We start from the raw sequence: 19,877 nt of genomic DNA on the forward strand, positions 1-19,877 counted from the left end.
GCCTCAACTTCAATTTTTTACTGGATAAATTAATTCTCAAACTAATATAATATGATGAAGATACACGTAACATTCACTTAAATGTAGCTTTTCTTCAATATTCCTATCTTCTCTATTTGGATCCTTTACATCATTACAATCCCACTGATGCCAAATGATTTTTTGCCTTTTATGTACCTTTTATACGACTTTAATGTATCCTCAGTATTCTTAGCATGCATACTTGTTATTCCTTAAGTCCAATAACTTAGCATAACCCTAGTATTTTGTTAGGCCAGGAGACCAAACATCCTAAAGGGCTCATAGCAGGAGGCTGGAAAACCCCACGCTATCTTGGGAAACCAAGATCCCAAACCTAGTATCTCTCTAGAACACATCCTGTAAATTAAACATTTGGCCCATCCAGGGGGGAATTTGACGGGAAATATCACACCATTCATCCAGGCCTCCCATTGGGGCATCCTTGCTAGATATGCTGATTTGTAAAGTCTATAAAACTGTACACTGATTTATCATGTGTGTGTGCGTTGTGGCACACTCCACCTTGGTGAAGTGGTGCACCGATCAGGAAGGATCCTTATTAAAATACCAAGGCAAAAACCCTTATCCCTTAACTGTGTCCGGCTCTCAATTTTCTAAGACCAGGAAGAGGCATCATCACAAATTGAATTATTCTGTTAATGGCTATTTAATTCTGAATTATTCACTTTTCCTGCAAGCCTAAGGAAGAAAGGTGGAGTGCACTTACATGATTTTCACTCACAACTTTGAATCTGCTCACTTTGTAGCATATCCGATATTAAGCATTTCTCTGTTGAAGTGTTCTGCATAACATACTGCACCTGGTATGACAGACTCAATAAAATTTTCCTGTATGTACTGTATGAAGTATATCTTATGTTTGCATATTGCACTGAAATTAGAGATATCTCTACTGGATACACAAAGTAAGCACTTTCATAATATGATCTGCTTGTATTTTCCCTGAGTTCAATTATATTCTCTTCATTTCTGTACTGTTCTGTTTGCTTCACCACTTGGTTCTTGATATTCCTCCCTTTTATCTCTTTGCCTTGTTTCCATTCTTTATTATTTTTTTTGCTGTATTGTTCTCCTGTTTTACCATTTTCTGCCTCCTACTTCTTTCTCTCTTTTCTTTTTTTTTTTCCTTTTATTTTCTTTCTTTTTCTGTGTGAAGGAAAATAAAAGCCACATGGTTTGTCAGTAGATAATAAATGTTTGGGAATGTTATAGAATTGTGTCATGGGAACAGTTACTTCCATCACATCAGTGTATTTGATGCCATAATAATTGCTCTGGTATGTTACGAATGCAATAGTCATAATGTGTGGAGTGGGCGAAAGTACCACGCTCCCACTTTTTTAAACATATGCAAACTAGTGCACAGAAGACAAGTTAATATTTTAAGCAGAAAATCAATCTACAGTACACCACAGGGGCTTCTGCATCACCTACAATTTACATCTTATGGACAAGTTGCAAAGTTCCCTTTTTGACATCCTCCATAATTATCCAAAAACTACAACACATAGGCCTTGAGGATGGTTGGTTGCCTATATCATACCATTTAGTGGAATTTTATTAATTAAACATAGGAATATAAAACAGAAAATATCTCCTGACATGCCTAGACATCTGAAAAAGACAAAATCAGGAGTTTAGTGTAAAAGTGTTCACAAATGGATAAAATTTGTTGCTATACACTTGCTGTTTTGTCTGAATTCCCTAAACCACGCTTGTCTGGGACCTAAAGTTCAGGCATCCCTTAGCTTAATCCTCCTGGAGAACTCAAATTGCTTTTTGTGTTCTCAGCTCAGATTTTAGTTTTAAAAAAAAAGTGATGAACAGTGATGGCAGACAGCTTTTAAGGAAGAGATCTCTTATATGAGAAGTTGCTCAGGGAGGCAAATCATGACTCTACTAGCAGATTAGCAACTGGAAAAAGTATTTAAACTCTGGTACAAGTTACTATTTCTTAATACAGTGAACATCCCTACTTCTCTATTCAGTGATTTTCCTCCTGAAATATACCCAGGCAAAGGAAAAGGAATCCAAGCATTTATGAGCTATCCTTGGTTGGCCCATGTGTGTGTGTGTGAAAATCACAGAAACACAATATGGTTTGGGTTGAAAGGGACCTTTAACATCTCTTAGTTCCAACACCTCTGAAATGGGCAGGGACACCTCCTTCCAACAGATCAGGTTGCTCAGAGCTCATCCATCCTGGCCTTGAACAACACCTCCAGGGATGCAGCATCCACATCTTTCTGGGCAACCTGCGCCAGTGCCTCACCATACTCACAGTAAAGAATGTCTTCCTAGTATCTAATTGAAACCTACTCTTTCGTCCTGAAGCTTTTCCTCCTTGTCCTGTCATTACAGTTCCTGATGAAGAGTCCCTCTCTGGCTTCGCTGCAGCCCCCTTCAGATACTGGGAGGTTGCTATGAGGTCTCCACAAAACCTTCTCTTCTCCAGGGTGAACAGAGTCAACTTTCTCAGCCTGACCTTGTTAGTGAAATGCTCCAGTGCCTCTGCTGGACTTGCTCCAACAGTTCCATGACCTTCATATGCTGGAGAACCACAACTTTATGCAGCATTCTAGGTGGCATCTCATCAGAGCAGAGGGGCAGAATCCCCTCCCTTGCCCGGCTGGCCATGCTGCTTTGGATGCAGCCAGGACACAATTGGCTTTCAGGGCTGTGAGCACACACTGCTGCCTCAGGTTGAGTTTTTGCCAACCAACACCCACAAATCCTTGGATTGGACAAAATGATCTCCAGAGTTCTCAACCTAAACCATACTGCTGTTCTGTGATCCTCTGGGGCACAGTTATAACTCGAAGTCAGATTTCCCTTTCTCCAGGCAAATGCCCAAACAACCACACACTGTTGTGGAAAAACGTGTGCAGTAGCATTACCCCATCACTATTTCTGGAGCAAAGAGGGAAACCAGTATTTATTCCCAGACTGGTTTTCAGGTACTTAGCCTCAGAGGTATCTACCTCCACCTATTTTCAAGTCCAGGTATTTTCTGAGCATGATGTAGTTTATACTACTAGTAATCCTCAAGGAATCTCACTGCTGAGTTTCTCCTTGAATCTACATGAGCCCTTCTGCATTCACAAGGACCTTCACAAATAATCTTAGGTAAGTAGTTCTTACCTGTGATGCAAAAGAAAGTGGAAATTAAATTCTCTACTGTTCAAGAGTGAGTACCATTCAGGATAATTTTAAGTTTAAAAAAATGCTGGATAATTCTAGAGTTTCATGCACTGGAGACTCAAAAATTTCAATGCCTGGGTTTTCGGGATAACTTATATACAGAATAAGTTTTTTCTTAGGAGTAAATTTGTTTTCTCACTTTTATACCTTATTCCTGCAATGTATGTAGTGATATATTATGAATTCTACAATAAAATAAAAGTTTGTAGGGCATTTTTAAGGTGCTAGTGTTACAAATTCTCAACAGCAAAAAAGAAATTTTATTCTGTCATCAGTGACAGTAAAAACTAATTTATATAATAAAATCTCATAAAAACTCCTTTCTTTTTTCAATTTCCACAGCAAAAGAGTTATCATCAGTAGTAAAAATGCAAAATTAACTAAATATATTCAATCCTAAAAATAAAAATCACAGTAAATATTATTATTACAATTCATCTACAATGTAAACATTTGGTAATAAGCTTTTCTACTGGTACCAAATAACGCCTGTAACAATGACTCCAGTAACTCTGTATTACTTTATAATCTGTATATTTACCCACGCACTGGAATATTCATACTCCTTGCAGATTTAGTGACTTCTTCAAACCTTTCTATGCTTTCTTCAATTGAACAATTAATATTCATTTTGCTAAAAGATTCAGATGCTGCGCCAAATACCGAGACTTCTGTAGCTCCTGCTGCAATCTAAAAAACACATTTCAAGAAAACATAATTATAATACTACATTAAAGTATTAGATTGAGCATTAATTCTGTACAACATTCTAAAATGTTAAAGTACATTAAGTATATCATCCATATCAAAAATCTAATTTTAGTTCCAATTTTTTTTAAGCTATAGCATACAGACATATTGAATCAAATTTTGAGATCATTCACTATGGCATATTTTCTGCTTTTCTTAGCAATTAGTTAAACATGTTTTTAAGATGATGAATAATAAAGGGAATAAGATGTAGGAATTCACATGAACCAGCTATACAAAAAACCATTATTAATACTTGTATGTATCTTTTCAGAAAAGGAAAAGATCATACAACAACTGTCATACTGTCTGTTCCCCCTGAATACCAGGAAGTCACTCTCATGCTTGGCAAAGCCCTCTGTGTGCATATGCCTAGAGCAGCAACAGTAATCAACAGGGATTTCTTTGTTAAAGCCAACTCTAGGATCAAGGACTCCATTGGTCTTGGTGTCACAGTCGATAAGGATAATATGGAAAATGTGTACATCAGAGTCTGCTGAGAGAAGTCTTAGCAAACACCAGTCTAGAAAATGTGTAAATGTGGTGTTTTCACTGAAGGGGCAACTAGCCTGAGCTTGTATTCAGTACCTCAGTAAATCAAGTAACATGAGGCAAAGTAGAAGGCTGAAAGCCAACGACTGGAGAAGAAATTATTTTAGCTTAATAGTTCGAATAGTTAACTAACTCTCACTCTCCAGGCAGAATAATACTCTTGTTCAATGAAAAAGGATGGAGCTTTTGCCTTCACTCTCTGCCTCTGCAGGATCATGTCTAAAATTCAGCAACCCACAGAGGGACAAATATTCTTTCAAACAGAGGGGAAAAAAACATCAGCAAGAAGGAATGTAGAAATCATCTACAACTATTTTTTCATTGTTTTCTCTTCATTGTATCACTAAATACAGTATAGAGATAAAACACCATTAATTAAACTCATACAAGCTACCATTGAGACAAATTTGCAGCACTATAACCTGATGGTTGATAGTTAAGTCAACCATGCACAGGATTCTGTTTTAACACTATTTCAGTATAGGAACTGAATGACACTAGAACACAAATGTCCACCAAGCAGTAGGCTTTCCAAATACAGCCTGTCCTACATGAGGACAAAAGCAGAAGCACTAAAAATTTTCAAAAAAAAAAAGGTAAAGATTAGACTCACCATGTGTATATTTTAAGACTGAACTGTTCCATTTTCACTCTTTTATACACTTCAAGGCTATAATTTTGAATATTTTGGAAGAACTGAAATAATTTAAACTTTCAAACCCAACCAAAATGAAATCCAGAATTGCTATAGAGCCTTTTCATTTAAATGAATGTTTCCTCATCGTTCTTCAGTGTTTTCCACCAAGACACCCTTGAAAACCTTTTCCAGGGACAACAAGTCAAAGAGAAAGAACTGTCTGGCCCCTTATATACAAGCATCATGTAAAGGAACTTACAAAGTTCCTGGTCAATGCCTCCACTAAAATATGAGCTTAACATCACTCTGTGAATTTCCCATTTTTTCATAAAGGAAATTGGGAGTTTTCAGTGAAAAAAAATATAGTTTATTTCTGACATTAAATAGCTAGATTCTGGTACTGAACTGAAAGTGTCTGAAACATAAAAGAGGTAAATGTAGACAACACCTATGAAAGTACTTACAGCAGAATGAAAACCTTGAAGATTAGGTGTGAGAACAGGATACTGGACTCCAGGATGCCGCTCAATGCCCCTCATTACTTCTTTGTGATCTGCCATCTAAAATAAAATAAATAAATAATTTGTATTGATCAGCAGTTCTTTTCTGATTTTATATAACCAAATAGAAACTGGCTTAGGCTCTGCTTTTGCCTTCATTACTTTTACAGTTCATGCAAAAAGTCCAACAACAAGGGCGTTAAACTGATTTTGTACAAATACTCTTTTTTAATTTCCTAACTTTTGAGTATTTGTGCTGCAATTTTTTCAGATCTATGTGAATATAGAGCTGGGGCTAAGACTTCGACAGTGTTCCTTTGTGTGTATCTGTAAAAATAAAATTTGCATCATGAATTGACAGACTTATGATCATGCTGTTCATGAAGTGTTACAGCAACTTTAACTTTGCTTCACTGGACTTAATAGGTGGAAGTAACAGAATAATGAGATTTAAGAAACATAGAAATCTTGAAAAGTTCAGCACTCTGATAAATGCAACCTCACAATGTTAAGCATAACTGAACTTGAATTACTCAACACTGTCATCAGAACATTTCAAGACTAAACATGTCTATTCTGAAAGAGACAGCAAAATCTAGATGTCCGCATAGTGCAATGTTTTCTTATATTCAGAAATTTCTTTCTGAAGAAGAAAATACTTCTTTATTATAGCAAAGATCAGAGTACTTGTTTTCCTTAGTCTCCCCTCATAAAAGAAAATCTGCCTATTTAAGATACGCTTACATTTTCACTCATACATTCAAGATTAAATATACTCCCTGTACTGATGAAGATGAATGAAACACTTATTCACTTAATTAAAGGCAGATTCTTTAGAGAAGCACATTTTCTTTAAATAAATAGGTTGAAAACAAATATTTTTCAATGGTGTGCACACCTGAAAACAATACAAAATAAAACATATCCCTCTTATTTAATGTCTTAAGGATTCTGAGTTTTAAAAAAAGAATAGTGCACATTAAATGCTTTTTAAATGAGTTCTCATAAAAGCAAATCTCTCAAGCAAACACTATTAAGTTGGATTTCTGTTTCTTTCCACACTGGTGAAAAGTATTTTGAGAAACACCATCTAAAAAGATATATGAACTACAGAGCTTTCATTGCTCCTTACTTTCAGCCAATGCCTTCCTGATAGCTATGCAGTACCACAATTCTAAATACATGTTATAAAATTATAACACACTATAAACTAAAAATACTGCTTATAGCCTGGAATCTTCCAGTCATCAGCTTCCTTCTGTGAAGATGAATGGATTAAAAACATCAGAAAAAACTCTGAATTCCTCTTCAAATATAAGCCAAATATGTATCTATAAGGAAAAGGTACAAAAGGTGTTCTATAGCCAGACACAATTTCTTATCAGGAAATAAGTGATAAAACAAAACTTTTTCTATTTGCTACTATGTGAAGTAAATTGGTCTGATAACCTCACAAAAAACCCTCTGTTAAGACCTAAGTTATTTGTGAACAATTTTTCATTCCTTATTTTAATATAAGTAGTAGCTACATTTCTCAGGGCAAAAAAGAATATCATTGAAACCAAATGATAAATCAAATGGCTAATGCTGGAACTAAATTCACTCTCCACAATTATAGCCTGTCTTAAAATATACTGGAAAACCAAAATGACACTTTTTCAACCAATATAAACCTGCCAGACCCAAATAATATTATAAATATTAAATATGTCCCATTGCTATTTTTCCTGTAAGTAAAATCCCATCTTTGCACATATTGCATGTTATAAGATTTTAAATTGTAATAAAATACTTTTTTTCCCAATTTCTTTAAAAATAAGCTTCCTAATAGTAGATATTTATAATTTTGGCTGTTTATGTTATAGGTGTGGTATCCTGTTTTATATGGCACCTTGCTACTGTGGAACTTTTTCTTTTAGATTTTTCAGTTAAAAAATATCTTTGCCAAAGACAACAGTGGATGGGAAACCATAAAAAATTTAAAATACTAAAACAGAAATAAGTGAATGAGTGATCTAAACATAACTGTGAATTCTATTCCCATGACCTATGAGAAAAAGAAGGAGCAAAGAAAAGACAAAGTCACGACTGCACTCTCTGTCAAAGACACCCAATCTTATCTTTTAAATTAAAAAAAAAAAAAATAGACACCAATTAAGCCATTAAAACAAAGTATTCCATGAATGAATTTGAGATAAGAAGGGATTGCTCGATTTTTTCTAAACTGACAAACCTATGCTAAATTTGGTACTCGCAATGGCTCACAGGAAATGGAAATAATTAAACAAGAAAGGAAGAAATACACCCTTGATTTAGAAATTTTCTTTGAACATTTGAAAAATGTTATTGTTCTCTGTTGCAGTAACCGACAGTGTGAAGGCACTTAGAAAAATTTAACCTATTCCCTTTTAGCAGACAAGAGATCATTGCCCCTCCATTGATGCCAAAGAAATTCTGCTTTGTCACTCTTCTCTTTACCTTTCCTATTACCCTTCTTCTAGACTCTTCTCTGGTGACCCTGAGAAAACTGAAATAAAGCAAAGGAGTCCTTCAGAGTGCTGTACAATTTGCTTTGTTAACTCTTGAATAAGCATGACTGCATTATGTTTTTCTCAGAGAAAAGCCTAGAATACAGTCCAGGCCCAGGATGTATTCTCAGTTTAAAATGGACAAACTTTACATTTTGTCAGATGTGTACCATGCAATAGACATTGTAAAAATGGAAGTATTTTCTCAAATTAATTAACTTCTTGTTTTAATTTGTAAATAACTTGTAGGCTCCTTGTCAAATACAAAGTATTCAAATGCTTCTGTGCAAACAAGTGTGCAATTTCCTGAAAAACAGTTGGAATTATAAAGATAAATACTGACTTATTTGCATGTTTGCAGGAAATAATTAATTTGCACAAACAGGCGCTAAATAGTAAACTTCAGGACTAAGCCTGAATTTGCAGTATTAAATTTCAAATGGAAATGTGGCACTCTAATGCCAATGCAGTTTTGCTGCCAATTCCAGAAAGGCTAGGTTTCTGCTGAATTCTACCAAATGTAAAAATTAATTCTGGAAAAATAATAAGCAAATTTTTATGATTCATCAAAATTTAAGTGAAGTTGCTGATAGAGTGTTAGAAGTCCAAAATAAGTAACGTGCCTAACTACTACTACATATGTAGAAGTCCCAAATTTCGATCTTCCAAACACTTTTGCAAATGTGGAAAATTACACTTCATTTACAGAAAAAGAAAATAACGTATACTACTTTTCTTTTTTACATCAATGCCTACTAGTTTTAGTAGAATAGAAAATAAGTAGGTACAACATTAAATTGTATTAATGATGTGTCACCATCTCAAATCTTTAGTTACAACTGAATTCTACATAAATAAATGGAATGGCATTTAAATTGAAATAGTTGTGAATAGAGCTGATTTTACGTACCTGAGGCACCCATTTGGATGAAACAAAACTGGTTACTTCTATAGCAGGCAGGCCTGTTTTGGAAAGCTGGTTGATTAACTCAATTTTTATATCAGTTGGGACTATCACCTATAGACATGGAGACATACTTAAGCAAAGTATTTCATACATAAGAAACTTTTTTAAGTGAAACTTTCCTTGTATGTAAGCAATACTTTTTTTATACAATAATGAGCTATTCTTACACATTTTACCATAACTTTTCTGTTTCCTGACAGGAGTAAGTATAAGGAAGGTATAAGGAAGGTACTCAGCAGTATACATGATCTTACTCCATTTTCTGTTCATCACAAAAGGAGGCACTTCTGTAACTGGTTATAGATCTGGCCTCATTATTTGTTATTAACCAAACACCAAACTAGCAAGAACTGACAGAGGAAATACTAACAGTGTGACCAGTGAAAAATGGGAGGAAAAAAGCTCCCCGGCTGCGGCAGGGTAACTCTATTCTGCTAATACCATTAACATCTCTGGTATCAGGAACAATGATATATGTGAGCTTATCCTCCTGTCTGTGGAAATAGATGATTGTTTCTACACATGTACCCTATAATCTCTTTCAATCTTCTTCCATGCTTCCCTACCACCCTTCAGGCAAATAATGCTATCAAAAGACTAATATTTTTCTCCTATGTCTCTTCAGCAGGAAACATGATAAAATCTATTTTACTATTCCTTCTACATTAACACTTGAAGCAGAAACACAAGTTACAGAGATAGCCAGTGTTTCATAGTGTTTACAAATTATGTCACAGCCGAATGTTATTGACTGACAAGACAAATGCCACTAAAATGAAATGCTGAGTAACAGAAAGGCTAGTTAGCCAAGTGTAGAAAGAAATTTTATGATCTAAAAGTTGAGCAAATAGGAATACACTTTCATTCTAATATAAAGGTAAGTTATCAATATGAAAATATATATATTTAATAATACCAAATGAAAGAAACATAATTAGCAGGATGTACATGTTCTACACAATGAAAATAACACTAAAATCCATGTCAAAAAAAAAGAAGAGAAAAGTTACCTTCTCATTTTGTAAACCATCCCTTGGCCCAACTTCTACAATCTTTATGTACTCAGGCAGTCCAGATGCTTGTGGTTCCTGAAATAAAAATCAATACTGAAAAATAAAACAATTAAGATCAACACCAAGATCAAAAGGTACAGCTTGTACTTGTCCTTTCATATGATTCTGGGTATAAAGTCATATTTTCAACATTAAGTTTGCTCAGCACATTTAAAAATCTCTGAGAACATGTTCCACACCTTGACCTAAGGAACAAAAGTTAAAACAAGAAGTTAGTGAATGTTCCACTGCTCCTTTGAGGTCACAAAGGTTCATTAAAAATGTATATAGAACCATAAATGAACATTGAGTTTTACAGTGAGAAATATTTCCATTTCAAAAATCTTTCCAATGAACAATCCAGCCCTCCAAACTTATAACTGAATGTTCTCAATTTAACAGGTACTTCTCTGTAAACGTTTGCAAGACCTGACTATAAATCTGAAAAGAACATAGCAGTCAAGAAATGTTAAAGAGATTATTAGTGAAAAATGAAAATTATTTCTCTTACTGAAGATGAAGGTTTCAAAAAAGGATTTAAAGGCAAACAAGGAAAGCCTCTAGTAAATAAGAAGGAGATTTTTTCAGGTGTAAGAGCAGCTCTGGAAAGGCAGGAAGTTGACAGGGGCAGGAGGGAAGGAAGGCAGCAGTAAGGTCAAAGGGCTAAGGAGAGCATGGGGAACTGGAGAGGGAGGAGAGAGAAACGAGAACAGGAAAGCAGGTGAAGGGAAATGAAATTTCCTTTTTTATTATTTAACTGCTCTGTGATTGAGTCAAGTTGACATGTGTGGCAGTTAACGTAAACTGGGCCTATAGGTCCTGGAGCAGTTCAGAGAGTTGGCTGGATTGAACCAAAAGCTGTGTGCCCTTAAAAACACACCCCGTGGCTAATTTGGGCACGCTGTCCATGCTCAGGAGTGGACAGGAGAGCCACAAGAGCTCTGGAAATCCCCTCTTTTCTGTATTGCACTGAGGACAGAAGCCAAACCAGCTCTCCATTCCCGTGTTGAAGGCCTGAGCTGGGATTAGCACGAGCTACCTGCAGGACAGCTGCTCCAATCCCCACCACCTCTCCTGGGAGTTTACACCACTGGAAGGGTGACACTTCAGTCACTGTCAGCACAGGGGGACAGCTCTTGCCCAGGGAGTAACAGCTCCCCCAGACTGGGGACACTCCGTAAATACAGCCACTAACCTCACAACATCCACAACCAAAGGAAAACCCCATCTTTTATTCCTCCCTGACTTGTATCATCAGAGCTGTTCAAACCAAATGGCTGCTAATTTCTCCTCAGTAATGGAAAATGGGCATGCCTATGAGCACCTTTGGTTTCTCCCTGCATTCTTGGTGCCTGTGGGCAGTTCTCTGCAGGACTTGCCAAAATACAATAAATATATTTCAGACCATTTACTGTGTATTTATCTGAGCCCAGTAAAAAGAATAGGAAACAGCTGTATAGCATCTATTTGATCACATGGAACATCTGGTAAGTTGAAACTCTGTCAAACCCTGCTAAGCCCACACTCACTGACAGTATAAACCTACTTAAATGTGAAGGTAAAACCTTCACATCTGCTGCATATTGTTCCTCTTAAGTTATTTTCACAAATATGGCACCGCTTCAGCACTACAGGCATAAATCTGGGTTATTTCATGATTATCAGATCCTTCTTGTTGCAAGACAAATGCCACAGCTGTGCTATGAGTGAAGCTGTGACTGGAAAATAAAAAGAGAGCTAAAATAGATTATGTGAACCAAAGCATAATTTAGAGCATGAAAAATGTCCATAAAACTTCGAGAGCAAAAGCGTTCATTTTCTAGGCCAAATCTTGTAAATCCTATTTAGTGCCTACTGTGGCAAAATTTTGTGAAAATCAAGAGCTGTACTTGTCTTTTCAGAACAGTTCCCACAACCACATCAGGTGATGTCCACAGCCCTTGGAGTTCAAAGGGGTCAAAAGTTTGGAGGGGATATTGCAGAAAGGCATTCAAGTATTGGGTTTTATTTTCTGTCTGTGATATTACAGATACACAACCTCTCTGAACCACAGTCCAAGCCTCTCAGCCCCTGATTTTCTCTATAGCCTTCCTGTTCACTAGTCAGACTCAACTTGAATTCACTGTTCATGGAGTGAGAACAACACTGAGAACTACAGAGGGAATGACTCCCACATACTGGAAACTCAAGGCAGTACTATAAACAAATCTGTACATTCTTCAAGCTGATGAACTAAAAGCCTAGACTAAACTTCTTGCCTCTGAGTCTAGAGGAGTCTTGTTTTGCATCGTATTTCATTTAATTTTATTTCTGGTACATTGATTGCTCCTATCTGCAATGCTACTCAGTTCCTCCTGTATGGCATCCAATGTTGTACTGAGAATGTCTCCTGTCCTTCAATTATCAGCAGATATTAGCACCTTCATACTTTCTTGTGAAAGCTTTTGGACTATCACTACCTTATTTTAGTACAAACATGTATTATCTCAAAAAGAATTAGAGTAGTGCTATAGAAGAAAGATGCTAAGAAGAAAGAGGAACTTCACCAGCAATGTCTTTCCAGTCTAATAAATCTGCTTTCGACATTATCTCCTATTTCCTCCTCAGCCAGTTTCTTATTCATCTCACATATTCTGTTCTGATCATCCTTCTCCCCAGCATAACTAATAATTTCTCTTACACTGCATTGCTGAAGCTCCGATAACAGGCAAGTTAAAGACAGGCAGAACACTTAGGTTCAGGTCCCTATACATTTGTATACTATTTATACATTTTACAGTCCATTTCTGCTGGATACGACACAGAAACTAATTGGAAACTATAAGAGTATGTGTACCATCTGCTAAAGTGACTCTAGCTTTTGTCTGTGCTGTGGCCCAAGCTGAATCGAAGGAGGACTGAACTCCTTGGAATCTCACCTGTCCTGTGAATGAATACTCAGTAACTAGCTGTTGGGACATTCTTCCAAGAGAAAAGGAAACATGTACTTGGCAAAGCTGTTGGGAAGAAAAAGGAGACTCCACTTTCTAGGAAGTTTTCTGATCAGAGCGCTGCACTTGCAGAATATCTGGACATTACCTAAATAACATCTTAAGAAATCACCTGAGCCACAAGTCATATTCTGTGCCAGGCTCAATGCCATCTGCACTCACTAGTCAAGCTTCAAGTGCACAGAACACACTGAAGTCTGTAAGAACTTAGGCAGAGTCTAAACACTTCTCTGTTTACTACCTGGATGGCAGCAGACCTCAACCAGGACTTGGGCTTCATGAATTTGAGGACTCATTTCCTCAAACTCTGATCAGAGCATTTCAAATGTACATCACACCCTTGGGTAAAAGGAATGATTTTCTGAACCAACGGGACCAACTTAGAAAATTTCAACACCTTTAAGTATGGCATTAAATGCCCTACAGATAATAATTAGAAAATAGAAATAAAATGAAATATGCAAACCAGTTTTCATATTTTAAATTAATGAGAAATGGTGAACTTTGTAGAAATACACAAGTACCAATTTTAGTACCACTAAACATGTCAGGTATACAATTTTGTTTCAGAAAAAATATTTACTAGATTGAACTATAAGAACCATTTGTATGTAACAACATATGAAAAGTAGTAACGGCAAATACTTAGGGGTGACTGCTTATTGAATAATACAGGGTCTCTGTTAAAAAGTAATGACCACCAAAGTATCATGTTTTAAATATCAAAAAGGAAATAGCTGACATAAAAGACTAAGAGCCTGGAAAATTTGTTTTTCCATGTATCAAGCCTTGCCAAGGGAGCACAAAAAGCATATAAAACCACAAAAAAATTGCCTCTCTCAAAACAGAATGCAGCCAAAGAGTATTTTTGAAAGAAATAGAAAAAGGAAAACCAAACCGCTTAACTTGAGACGTTGAATGCCAAATTTCTGTATGGAAACATTTTCTCTCAACTATAAATAGCTGCAAATTTAGGTTCATTAGAGAAAACCCTAGTAACTTTTAATTAAAGCAGTATAATCTCCCTAATGTAACAATAAATGTAAAAAGATTAAATAAACACACTTTTTAAGCTCTGTCACTACTTCACTACTTCATTACTTCTACTTAAGGTGCTGAGGTTCTTTCAGCCTTCTGATTTTTATTCCATGAAGGTCATTCATAAGGGCAGAAACAGCAATGGCAAATATTACCCAGAGCTTCTCAAAGGTAACTGAAAAACACAAAAGTAAAAGAGAAGCATCTGGAGGTTCAGGTCTTTTCAATCCTTCTAAGATAAAGCTCTCCTTTCCTTTTCCACAAGGTGGTGTTCTGGCACAGAGGACCTGAACAGAGGTAGGTCCATTCTTGTACAAAGAATTACTCAGGAAAGCAGTTTTCAACAAGAATCAGCAGGGAGGTGGCATCGTAACTCCATAATGTATACCTGCAGTGACATGGAAAAATGCCCAAAAACCGGGAGAAGGCTCTAAGATAAATAATATGATTGCTGGAAGGAGAACAAAGAAAACTGGTCAATCTTCTGAACACTTAGATGTCTCTAAACTTTACAAGATATAGAGGAAATAAATAGGAAGAAATTAAAATCCTTCTTCACATAGTTCACACTACTAGAAGGCAGATATAAAACATATTAATTCCCAGCTTAACTAGAGAAAAAATGGAGAAGATTCAAAAAACAGTGGGATGCACCTGAGGAATATCCCTCAGTAAAGATAAACTGAGTATTCTTCTTGAACTTCTGCTGCATGCTGCTGACATGACCACTGGGAGAGGAGTAGCCATGAATGGACCATGACTAGCAAAAACCTTCAACCCCTGAGAATCTTTCATCACGTGAAGTTTTCTTATTATATCACTCCACATTCATGACCTGAATGTTAACACAGACATACCACAAAAAAGCAGTTACAGCAGAGTACAAAATTCCATCGAATTCCCCAATGCATTTAAATAAAAGCAATATGCAAGATAACACTTAGGACTCTCCATATTGTTTCTCAAGTAAGAAAATGAAATGACAAACTTGATCCTGGGCTACAAACTAGGATGTCATAGATAAAACAGTAGCCTGGAACTTCATGAGTAGAAATACTGGGACTTCCAACTTCAAAAAACAACTCAATCAACTGGAGATTGTCCACTGAATGGCAAAATATAAAATCCAAATAAATCATTACAGAATAAAATTAGTTAAGTGCAGAGTTAACTCACCTGGAAGAAACCAAATAATTGTTGAGGTCAGAAGGTTTGTTTGAGTCTATGAACAAGTAGTGATTTACATACATCAGGGGATTGTCTGAACTGGGAGAGAATTCACTGTAAGGATTTCTATGGTAAAATTGCCCTAATTATAGCCCTAATATTTTTACTGTCATTTACATTAACTATTACATTCCAATATAATCTGCTAGTATACTACTTATTGTTGCAGGGTTGTTTACAAAAAAAGTAATTCATATGAAAATGTAAGAAATATGATTTTAAACAAAAATGAATTTAACTGAATTATGAGACTTGTGCTCATGTTGCTGGAGTGGCCAGTTGTTTGATCTAATCCTGTTTACAAAGAGGATTTTAATGGTAAAGGCAAAAGTGATAAAGTACAAATAATATCAACTAATACACAAAAAAACAACTATTACTTTTATTTAGAAAATAGAAATTAAGATTTGGAAAAAAAGAATTCTGTCAAGTTCTCTGATGAGCTGGCGAATCAAAAGGTAACAAATGACATTACTAAGGGATGCCCAAAAGACTGAAAAAAATGGTTGCTGTGGTAAGAATACTATTCTTACACAAAACTAGAACATTCAAGTCACACTCACCTACACTACTCACGGACATAGTTACAAATTTCAAAAATCAAAAAAAATCTATAAATTACTATTCCTTTTGAAAATCCTTTACAATAGGTCTTCCAAAGCCACAGCAAATGTATTCAGACCAAGATTAAGAAACCTCAGCTAGCATCAGTCCAATGAAGAGGATACTAAGTAATTTCAGAGCATCTCTTTGGAGCAACTGGCATGATCTCTATTCCTCTGCACAAACTACAGCCTAGAAGCAAATCAGACCAATTTAATTCTTTCCTCCTTGTTTTCCCATGACTCCCCTGTAAACAGAGTATTCACATCCATCCATAGACTCATGGACTGACTTTGCAGTTTGACCTTGGATCCCTCTCATCACTGCGGACCTGCCTGATGGGCACAGGGTTGCACGGCCAACTCTGCTTTCCACCACTGGACTAAAGCCTGACCATGACTCACTGACCTGAACTCCCAGCTGTAACCTGGGACCTCCCTTAACACCACAAACTCACCCAATGACCTGGACTTGTGCTTGAATGCCTTCTAGGCCCACCCTCTAGGATACCCCCTCTAGGCCTACACTTCTCACCCCACCCGGCTCCTGTGGCACTGCCTGTTATCAGCCTCAGGTCACTCCCTACTCCCTGACAGAGAAATTTCTTATTCTAGAGTTCATTGTAATATCTGAACCTTGTTCCTTAACATTCAATTCAGAGATATACTCCTTGAGTATTTCTTTAACCCAAGTCAAACAGGCTAGGATTAGAATTAGAAAAGGAGAATAGAGCCTATTTCTCCTTTCTTTGACCCTTTCTATAAGTTGCACCTAAAACAAAGCATAGTAGTTGTTAATGCTTAGCACCCTAAGGATAAGTTTTGTTGATGAAAGCCAGAAATCTCACACTTTTCAGATTAGAGTAGCAGCACTCATAAAATACATCTGAACATTAGTGTTCTGAGTATTAACTCTATCTTCTTATCCATTGGAGGCTACAACTATCAGATGCTATGACAGTAATCCCAAAAAGTAGTTTTATTCAAGCAACAAACAAGGGTTTAATAAGAAAAAATACACCAAAATTCAACTAGTAGTAAAAGAGCTCTGCCGGATACACAAACAGAATCATGGTTATAAAAGGGAAAATTTAAGCATAATATGCAATTGTGCTAAATCACCGATCACACAGACAATTGCCACAGAGGTACTAAGTTTGCAAACCAATTTCACAGCACAGTACTTCCCTGGTCTTAGCAAAATGCAATGAGATGCAGCAAAACAAATAAGGAACTTCTTTCTATAAGAAAGAACATTTCTTTCAGACAAACACAAAACAGCACATTTTCTAAAGAGCTACAGAGTTAATAAATCAATATAATCTCTGCCTGCAGGAGTCTGAGAGAGAGGACAGAAGGAATTCCTCACTTCCCAGACTATTTTCCTTTATATCAGCTCAGAGAACTCTCACATACTTTGGGTGAAACACCTGCTGATTATTTTCTATGACTTTAAGTTTACTCTTTTGCTTACAGTGAATGTTCTTAATGGATAGGAAACCAGAACCTGCAGCTGCCTCCAGTACACAATTTACCTCATATAACCAACTGAAGTGAACTCAGCTTGATCTATGACAACACATAAACTGAAAGCCTGGAACTATCTGTTTTGTTTAATTGAGAGTGTAGTCATATATTTGAAAACTATTTGGAGGAGTCTACGTTCACTTTTATTTTAAAATCATAAGAATAAAATGTAATAATTGTAACATTTAATAATGTAATAAATGTAACATTTTTAAATGTATGAGAGGGTGAAATTTGTTTTCTATTGTACTTTTTATATCACAGGGCGGACTAAACTCAAATTCCCTGTTAGATTTTTACTAATTTTCCCCTTCCATGAGGAAGTGCAGAGTTCAGAAGTAGTAAACAAGCTTGAAGATTCTTCACTGGTTGTTTTGAGCATGTCGTGGGTTTGGAATGCATTCTGAAACTACTACTTCTAGGCAAACAAATTATATGTGTTACCATACTGATCTTGCAACAATACTATTCTATCCTATATTTCTTTATGACTTTCTCAGTTTCTTTATAACTAGATTTTTTTCTTGATCTCTCCATTACACAAAATGTAAGTGTTTCTTTCTAAATTGATGAGCTACACTGAACTACTATGCCAGGCAAGTGTTTTTCTGAGTAGCAGGATATAAAGCCATGAATTGTTAGCACATATTCTTTAGTCCTGATTTAATCCTTGCTTTTTAATTTTTCATATATGGCTTTCAACCTCCAAAACTGGGGGGTTGAAATGATAGCGCACAACTTAACTGTTGGTGTTATCTCAGGGACACAGTAAAGGCTATGATGGATAGAAAATCAATAAAGCAGTATTTCCCACTTTATGTAACAGTCATGAGCAAAATCTATTAATATAAACATTTACAAAGAAACATATGTAAGTTTTACATAAAATACAATTACTAATATTATTTCAAATAATAGAAATAAATATGGGGAAATATAAGCATAGAATGATCAATATTTAATATTATTAATTAAGACATTTCATTGTTATTTTTATAACTTAATAGAAACAAAGGCAGTGAAAGTATACTGGAAAATATCTATGAAGCAATTTTGATGTGAAGATAGTTACAGACCCCCAGAAGTTTTTCCCTTTAGTAAGCAAAGAAACGTGAATTATACACATTACAATTTTTAAATTGATTATCAAAATCATAAAAGTCCATGCTACATTTCAACTATGAGGCCAAGGACAACTTACTACATGTCAGTATAAAGTCACCCAGACATCTCCTGTGGTCACGGCTTAAAATTACCTAATGCAAGCTCCAGTGGGTCAGAAAATTCCACAGGCATGTGGCAGGTTAACAAAACTGCTGCTCTGACAGCTCTTCAAAGAAGGAAATCTCAGGAACTGGAGACTGAGTGTCTAATAGACATGTCCAACTCTCTGCTATGATGTTGCATGCTCTTAAAAAAAAAAGAAGCAGCATTACAGGACAAACAAAAAGATAAAATCAAGCCCAAAGATTTTTCACTACCTTTGAAAACAAAAAAATACCTTCTTTAATATTCATGTCTATATTTTACAAAAATTCATTCATAACCTGACAACAAAAATGACAGGCCACATTTGCCAAATAATGGTCTCCTGGATGAGACTGAACTTTCTGAATTTTCACTGATGACTTGACACCTTCTAAAAAACATTTGTTGCTGTGTAGAATACATGGATTAGCAGAGATCTGAATACCCAAATTACAGCCAACAGTTCATGCAACCTAAAAAAGCACATAGATGTGCTGAAGTCACAGACAATTTTTGATAACTTGAAAAATAATGATCAAGGAATCTATTAGTAGCATCAGGTGGTAGCAGAGACATAGACAACCACAGTTAGACTTGTGTTACAATGAAGTCAATAATAAATGGTACTAGAGACCTCTATTATTAACAGGAGGCCAACATAGCCAGTCACTTCAGCAAAAATTAAAAATGTATTTTCAGGACATGGTGTATACATTACCTTTTTCTATTTCCCTAAATGCTTCCCTTGGCTAACAAGCAGCATTTCTCCATTAACCAAGCTGATTTACAGCCAACTCACTTTCATCCATATCCCTATCTTGGTCAAAGCCTGGAAAAGCAATTATACTCTGCCATCTGGCCTGGATGAAAAGGATACACAGAACAGAGATCAACAGCACACTGATGACACTGGAGCCAAAACCTCCCACACTTTCCTTTGCTATTATTTATGGTAATAGTATTATGGTGTGTATGGTGTTTTACAGGCAAGACTAAAGACAGAATTCTAGAAGGGA

General features: G+C 36.0%; 1 protein-coding gene across 2 annotated transcripts in view; it reads right to left on the bottom strand.

Annotated features, from left to right (window-relative positions):
• Positions 1 to 19,877, bottom strand: part of HMGCLL1 (3-hydroxy-3-methylglutaryl-CoA lyase like 1) — a 76,480-nt gene that overhangs the window by 45,476 nt on the left and 11,127 nt on the right. The window contains exons 1-5 of one of the 2 annotated variants that reach the window (XM_059469089.1): positions 10,188 to 10,254; positions 9,121 to 9,228; positions 8,161 to 8,209; positions 5,647 to 5,742; positions 3,785 to 3,933 (exon numbers count right to left, since the gene is read on the bottom strand). In XM_059469089.1, coding sequence (XP_059325072.1) covers positions 3,785 to 3,933; positions 5,647 to 5,742 — 245 coding nt within the window. In that variant the 5' untranslated portion in view covers positions 8,161 to 8,209; positions 9,121 to 9,228; positions 10,188 to 10,254. Of the gene's footprint in view, positions 1 to 3,784; positions 3,934 to 5,646; positions 5,743 to 8,160; positions 8,210 to 9,120; positions 9,229 to 10,187; positions 10,266 to 19,877 lie in introns of those variants that run through there. The other variant, XM_059469088.1, reaches the window with a different exon arrangement.

Source organism: Ammospiza nelsoni, chromosome 3 (assembly GCF_027579445.1).
Source record: "Ammospiza nelsoni isolate bAmmNel1 chromosome 3, bAmmNel1.pri, whole genome shotgun sequence".
Classification (NCBI taxonomy): domain Eukaryota; kingdom Metazoa; phylum Chordata; class Aves; order Passeriformes; family Passerellidae; genus Ammospiza; species Ammospiza nelsoni.